Source organism: Phalangium opilio, unplaced genomic scaffold (assembly GCF_054372755.1).
Source record: "Phalangium opilio isolate 3A_F unplaced genomic scaffold, DU_Popi_V2 ptg000056l_1, whole genome shotgun sequence".
Taxonomy (NCBI): Eukaryota; Metazoa; Arthropoda; class Arachnida; order Opiliones; family Phalangiidae; genus Phalangium; species Phalangium opilio.
In genome coordinates, this window is record NW_028324175.1 from 6,085,554 (window position 1) to 6,093,832 (window position 8,279).

At 36.7% G+C, this 8,279-nt stretch overlaps 1 protein-coding gene across 1 annotated transcript; it reads right to left on the reverse strand.

Moving 5' to 3' along the window:
* Window positions 1-1,364: 1,364 nt before the first annotated feature.
* Window positions 1,365-8,106, reverse strand: LOC149668235 (uncharacterized). Its single transcript, XM_089841259.1, has 4 exons — window positions 8,082-8,106; window positions 6,361-6,488; window positions 4,615-4,837; window positions 1,365-1,869 (listed from the first exon to the last, which is right to left on the reverse strand). Exons 1-4 carry the CDS (start codon window positions 8,104-8,106, stop codon window positions 1,829-1,831), a joined length of 417 nt encoding a protein of 138 aa, XP_089697385.1. The 3' UTR covers window positions 1,365-1,828.
* Window positions 8,107-8,279: the final 173 nt, after the last annotated feature.

Sequence of the window (8,279 nt, forward strand, 5' to 3'; positions counted from 1 at the left end):
TTCATTAATTGGTATCCTCCCAATGGACCGAATTCCCAGTGAACCGAAATCCCATTCAACCGAAATACGCCAAACTGGATAAGAAACTAGCGGAACGGCGGGTTTTCGAACCACTGGGATTTGCATAAGATAAGGAGATCCCATCGATTCGAATGCAACGGGGTGACGTTGATTTAGGGCAGGTTAGGTTAGGTTAGTAATATTTTATAAATCATTTAACAATGCTACGCCTTTTCCAGAATATTGATGTTTAGTTTCATTGACTTCTCAAATAATATGCCTTTTCCAAAACATTACTGTTTGGTTTGGTTTGGTTTGGTTAGGTTAGGTTAGGTTAGGTTAGGTTAGGTTAGGTTAGGTTAGGTTAGGTTAGTAATATTTTATAAATCAAACAATGCTACGCCTTTTCCAGAATATTGATGTTTAGCTTCATTGACTTCTCAAATAATATGCCTTTTCCAAAACATTACTGTTATGTTATGTTATGTTAGGTTATGTTATGTTAGGTTAGGTTAGGTTAGGTTAGTAATATTTTATAAATCATTTAACAATGCTACGCCTTTTCCAGAATATTGATGTTTAGCTTTATTGACTTCTCAAATAATATGCCTTTTCCAAAACATTACTGTTAGGTTTGGTTAGGTTAGGTTAGGTTAGTAATATTTTATAAATCATTTAACAATGCTACGCCTTTTCCAGAATATTGATGTTTAGCTTCATTGACTTCTCAAATAATATGCCTTTTCCAAAACATTACTGTTATGTTAAGTTAGGTTAGGTTTGGTTTGGTTTGGTTTGGTTAGATTAGGTTTGCTCAGGTTAGGTTTGGTTAGGTTGAGCGACGTAAATGTTTCGTACTTTTCATGAAAATACCCTTGGAAACTTACTTTAGAACACTATTCAATTTGAAACAACCAAGTTGAAATAAACTGAGAAAAATTATTAGACCCTATATTCAAGTTAAAGCGTTTTGTAATTTTAAGTAACATTAAAGAAAATGTTACGGTTTACGGCTCATTTTAGCTTTCACTTAAATTAACATAAGCCTTTAAAACCGACTCCACGGTTAACTCATTGCTACTTCGTTTTTATCGGAGATAACTGGGCAGTGTACACTAACGTTAAGTGCAGCCATTCATGGCTATCTCCACTTTTCGTAAACCGCCCAAGGTGCGGGATTTCGGTCCAATGGGACCTCCCTTCTTTGGTTTCGGTTGAATGGGATTTCGGTCCAATGGGAGGGAATCCATTAATTCCCACATTAATTAACAAAGAGCGTAAATACAGAAATATGATAATTTAAGGTATTTTATGCGGTGCTATGACTATTACTATTTATTACTAATCAACAACAATTATTACATTACTTTATGAAATTTTAGGTTAAAGATTGATGCAAAATTGTGGAAGTTTATAGCAATTATCATAAGTTCATACGATATGTTCCATAAGTTTGTCACTGGTTACTGAGAGATTGACATGAAGTGACGTAGGTAAAGCGTAGGTGTTGTAAGTCTCTAGCATTTCGAAGTATAGGTAGTGTCATACTTATGTAACATATCTTATAAACTTATGCAATTAGATGATCACTGTGCCTTTTGATAACGTGGTAAAACGAGATACATTCTTCAGGTCTGGTCATTTAAGCATCATTAAGCACCTGGAGAAGAGGTTAGAGAGTCTCTCTGCCAGAAAGACGAGTAAAGCCAGAGCGTGTCCGATGGTCAAGATGGCGAACGCGCCTTGCAAGTCCACTATGACCAAAGGTCTTGTCCCACTCTTTTCCTGGAGGTGGTCCGTGTCAAACATGCCCTTAATCCTTTCCCACTCAATCGTGTCCTTTCGGAACTTTTCCAGGATACCGCAATCCTGCAGACGATCTCTAAATCATAAACAATAAGAATTAAGTTTTCTATTTAATGTAATTGTTGGCTTTTTAAAACCGTAGTAGAGAACACGGGTGGTCGCTTGTTTCCGCACAGTTTTTTTTTCACATCTTAAAAACCCATAACCCATTTCCGCACAGTTTGCAAAACATTTTAAAAACCTTAAACTTATGATGCTGGCTCATTGGACCGAAAATAGCCAAAATGTGAGGTTTTATGATTATAAATTTTTTGATGCATTTTAACGACAGATTAATTTTTAATGCAGGTTTAACAAACAGAATTTTTTTACTTCTATTTTTAACAAAAACACACTTGGTTTACGTCTATCAATACACTTTTTTTATTTCGATGGTGATATTGCAGTGGTCAAATCACAAGTCTGCATGCCCCTATTGTAACATAGCCTAACCTAATCAAAATCTAACCGAACCAAACCTAACCGAACCCGAACAAAACCTAATCAACAAAAAAAAAGTTTTATTTGCAAACTGTGCGGAAATGGGTTATCGTTAAATATGGTGAACTAACTTTTCAATGTAAAAACTGTGCGGAAATGGGCCATAAATAGTGTGCGGAAATGGGCCATTAAAAGTGTGCGGAAATGGGCCATAAAAAGTGTGCGGAATTGGGCTATGATTCTCGAAAATTGTGCGGAAATGGGCATCCCCGAGAACGCGAATCAATTAGCAAGCTGACAGCGTGCGAGTTTATACTCGCTGTAGCAAATTCTTAGGTTCATTAATTAAAAGTGTCTTTGAAAACAATATGAAAGGAAAAAGATATTCGTTTGAAGTGACAGATATTTTAAAATTAAAATTGCCTACAGCCTACTACACGTATTTGAAACTCAAGCCGTGCACTCGAGCTTAAAAACTAGCGGATATTTTAAATCCTGAAAATCCTGAAGTTTTTCGTCTCTTGACAGCACGCACAAAGCTAGGTTACATAGAGACCTAGCTTTGTGCGTGCTGACAATCGATGTCGCAACAAGATATATACAGAATAAGCTGTCGTCCTATAGCTTGAAAACAAATTTTCTCACGCGCATTCTTTATCCCTGATGAAACAATATTTCAATGCTAATTTTAACTTAAGGTTTTTAGCAAGCATATGGTGTATTTTTAGAATTAAAAATTAAAATAACATTGCGCATTAATTAAGCAGAGTGGATGAATTTTTAAAGAGCTTACACCATATTGAGGGGATCTCGAAGCGGAGAGCCTTTTGGCACTTTGAAGATTGAAACAAAAGTATTACTTTACTATTAACCAATCACAGCTCTAAAAGGGAAGTTTTCATGTTTTTCACCACCAATTGACAGCAAGAATTGATCACTCCATTCAAGCAGAAGTTTATGACTTTTTCCAAGGAAAATGGAAGACTCGCGGAGTTTATATTCGAAACCGTCAAGCTCTGGTACCGATCAACTTTCTACCTAATATTAGCTCGCCAGATACGGTTAAGCGTGGTCTGTAATTGTGTTTGAAAATAGAGACGATCCAAGAACTGTTTCAATAGATCTTCCTAGATATTTTGATAATAAGGATATTGTGGGGGGGGAGGATGGTGAGTGAGATTGGTCATGGCCCACTTGATCACGCACCCACGGACGCTAGCTTTTCGAGATATAGAACCCCTTCAAAGACTAACCATGTATAAGCGCGAGTTACTTGATGTTGATTTCGTATTCCTTTGAATTCAAAGGAAACCAAAATTAACATTAAGTTTTATGGGAGATTGTACGTTTTTGGGATAAATCCTCTGCCCTAAAGATCAAAATGATCTTAGTCTTATACTTTCCAAGATAAGAGTGATCAACTCACGCGTCAATGAGTGCTATCAGAAGTAAGATAAGGGACTAGAAGTATCGCGGTAACCGAATTCTTCACTTGGCGAAAGTGAATATTCTTGATAACACACCAACGGTTGGCCCTCTGGTAGCGGTTTCTGAATTCCCCCAACCCGTTAGACGCTCGCGGCGGTAGACGGCCGAACTAGATTCAAGCACCCGCGTCCGTGTTCCGCGGCTTTAGGTTGAGGGGAAGGGGGTAGGAAGTTTTTTTGGATCTCGACCAATTTTTTTCTCTCTAGTGGAGGCGCGATGGAAGCGGCATAATATCCTCAAATTTGTGCCAGGATCTATTACCAATGTTAGAGCACTTTTCTTCCCTTATCTTACTTCTGGTGCTATACAAGGTACTAACGCCAATTTCATCTTTACACGACAGCTTCAATTTAACTACATCATATTACCAGAAGGGGATAATAGAAGAAGAATGACACTCTGTTTCCTCTTAATACTTTAGTTAACGTCTTTGTTCCCAGGCTTACCCATTTTGTTTGCTCTACCGCTCATCAAACTTCAGATGGGCATCGCAACGCAAGGTGAATTCTATAACTGTTTGGCACTAAATCCCCAGCAAGCAATCAACCCTCAAACTTTGATTGTCTTGACATGGGACAAAAATCCACAAGCGCATGCGTCTGACCAAATAGTTAAAGGCTAATAGAGTAATGATGAGGGAACTATTTATCGCTTATGTGACTCGGTTTAGTAACCATGCTCCAAATGTTCCAATGTTGGGAAGAATGGCGTTACAATTACCCCGATTTGTGGTGCACTTCTCTCGAAGAGAAGTATTATATACTTCTGGTAATACCAGATCCCCGGGATAGACAATAATAATTTTCTGAAAATGGAAAGTGAAGTTACATGTTTGCTTACCAGCGTGTCCCAAGAAAGTGTTAAAGAGTTGGTCACTAAGAAAGTGAAAATTATGTTCTCCCAAGCGAGCGACCGACCCTTGCATGTTCTTTCGGCCCCAACCGAAGGCATACTTCTCGTGCAAGACCTTCAAGACACCCGAAGGTACCGATGTCGCCCCGGAACTGATCAGGCCTCGTCTGACTCCGTCGCCCAAATGACCCAAACGGCCGGTACTGATCGCCTACAAGTAAACGAAAAGCATTTTAAGCCTGGCGTCGGCTGCTTTCAACAATTCGCAACGGAGTCCAATTTTTTGGTTCAAAGATGTTTTCCGATTGTCACGTGACGTTTTTAATCGAACCTTCAACGAATCAAATGGCAAGGGAGTACGTTATATCTTAGTGCATCCGTTTCGTAATGGCGACTAAAGCATGGTTTTTACTTGACCGAAAAAACCTACTTTGCAGCTGGACGTCAAATGTCAGATTGGTTTTTTACGTTGTCACCATCGTTAAAGCGTTTTCACTTAGCGTAGTTCTCGCAAATAATGGAACCAATGCTTAGCAGATAAACTGAACGCGGCCAAAAAAAATTTTAAACTAATATCGCCACACCCAACGTAATTTTGGTCCATCGTAACTATGTTTTTTCCCGTTGTCGCTTGACATCGGACGACAAGTGAAAACCATGCCTTATGATTTTTACGAGAGCTACAAAAACATTGGTTTGAAGAATAATTTTAAAAATATGTATAAAATGCTTTTTGAACCCAAGATTACTATGGAATCATTACTGCTGAGAATAAACTGAATCGTTTTCAAATTTAAAATTGGTTCTTCGCGAGTTGCTCGAAAGTACGCTTTTGTAATTAATTTTTAGCAGCTGACGCCATTTTGAAGAGATCTAGCAACGCTAAAAAAATTCTCTTAGCCACTCATGACGTATCGTGGCCAAAATAACCGCAAACGGAGAGAGACTGTATTTTTCCAGTTGCCGGTAGTTGAACGCAGCCCTCATGCCCCTTAAAGTATTAAACCTTTCGAAATCGAAACATAACCAACCAGATAGGTTATAACCACACTTAAAAGATAGTTTTAGGTCATGTTAAAAATAGGCGCTTTGGTGATACCAAAATTAAACGACTCACGAGAAAGGGAATTCAACTATATCAAGTAGAGATGGGCCGATACCAGTTTAAACCGATACCGATATGATCCGATACTTGGGAAACCGATACGTACCGATACCGATATTTTACCCGATCCTTCGATTAAACCGATATCAAACCGATACCGATATAGTATCGGTATCGGCCCATCTCTATAGATGATTCTCGATCCAATTTCGGTAATTGAAACTATAAAACCCATTTTAGACACTAGTTACGTTAACCAAAAATAGATGAAAAACTGTGCTGTCTCAGAGTTTAGGTCTTATGGCACCATCTACTCTCAACATAAGTATTTATTTTCTTCAAAAAATATCGGGTAGAAATATCGGTTCATTTTTAACCGATACCGATATATCGGTTAAAGCCAAATATCGGTACCGATACCGATATGGTATCGGTATCGGCCCATCTCTAATATCAAGACAGTTCTAAACTTCAAATAAATTTTTAAAGCTAGAACTTAAATAAGAGGGGTTATACATGTTATTTTAGTGTACCACAGTCACTGAAAATATAAAAGCACTTGTCAAAGGGAGCGCTGTATTCACCTAAGCTAAACGTGCAAAAACTACTTTTATCCTTTTATGACTGACCTCTAAGGCTTGATGAAAGAAAGTGCTACGCAAACTGCCCGCAACTATCTTCCCTTGATGGACAGCGGCGGCTAATTGGTCAAGAGTGTCGATCGGATCCTCCAAACCCGGAAAGTTCAAAAATGAAACTGCGCAAAAAATACACCATAATTAACATAAACACAATGAGATCAGAGCTGTGCTAATTAATTAGTTAGCTAATTGAATTTCTAATTAATTAGCAACATTTACTAATTGAAAATGGTAATTGAATTTTAATTACCTTAGTTCTAATTGAGAAGTAATTCTAATTAATTAGTATGAATCGGAAAGGTAATTATCTAATTAAAATTTAATTAGATTTAGGATTAACTAATTAGCCAATTGGATTTTCAATTATTCTTTTACGCCAATTTGTTGTGAAAAAATCGAGGAATTAACTCTTGATTCTTCTATTTGAATATGAAAAAGCCTTATTATATCGATGAGGAAACCTTAGTGCTACTCTAAATTTTTCAGCTCCTCAAATATGAGAGAATACTAGTACTAGTAGAAAATTTCGTAGTTCGCAACTGCCCCATTTCGAAATTTCGACTGTTTTAGAATTAATAGTAGTGCGCATGTATTTACTACTCAGGAGTCCATTATAGGAACTGTGGCAAGAAAATGAAGAAATGAGACAAATTTTAACATGACGGAAGGCTCGAGGCTTGTCTCATTTTTGGCTTCCGTACCCGTTTTTCAATGGCATTAAAACATTAAACTTTGCATTACCAAAGTACTAAATCCATGGGCACTTTCAAACTTTTATATTTACTTATGGTTTCTTTTTACCTTACTTAGAAAATAGTAATTCTAATTAATTAGTTTGATAAATAAATGTCTAATTTCTAATTGAATTGAATTAGTTTCCATGTCTAATTGCTAATTGGCTAATTAATTAGTTCATAAATATTTCCCTAATTGCTAATTGGCTAATTAATTAGTTCATAAATATTTCCCTAATTGCTAATTGGCTAATTAATTAGTTCATAAATATTTCCCTAATTGCTAATTGGCTAATTAATTAGTTCATAAATATTTCCCTAATTGCTAATTGGCTAAAAATTAGTTCATAAATATTTCCCTAATTGCTAATTGGCTAATTAATTAGTTCATAAATATTTCCCTAATTGCTAATTCTAATTCAATTAGTTGTCAGCTAATTAGCACAGCTCTGAATGAGATAACAAAAAGTGAGACAGTAAGGAAAGTGGAGGCGACGCGTGATTCTAATTGCCTCTGAGCGAGGGGCTAGTCATTCGCCAAAATTTTGTACACCTGATTTCTGAATGTGAATTCCGTTGATTACTGAACGAATTCCTTGATTTCTGTGATTGGGATTATTTTCGGTGATATCCATAATCTTTACACTGATTTCCCGTTATTGCCGCAGATTACTTGTGATTCCTGTTTGAATTTCAACGAATTCCGTTGAATTTTTGGTGAATGCCGTGATTACCACTGGATTCATCGTGAATTACGATGAATACAGCAATTATTTCTATCTGAACTGATTACGATTTTTATTTCAGATTTTCGAGTTCCTCGATTGATTATGTGTGGTAATTTCACGAAATGTGTGATTTCCGAGGTGATTACAAAATATTACAAGTAAATCATGTGATTATTTCTGATTTTCTCAAGATTTCACGTGATTTCCATTGATTATCGGAGATTTCTGATTACCTTTGATTACATACTAAAATGATTGTGATTACTGATCATTTTCTAAGAGTTCCAGAAATCAAGTAATCGATTTCTGCGGGTGTGTACACCTGATTATTTAAGTGACTAACCCCTCGCCTCTGAGACAACGATTTATTTTCGAACTTCTAGGGGTAAACTTGTCTATGAAAATCGCGAGTACGCGTGAAAACCGAATTACATCTACAAATTAA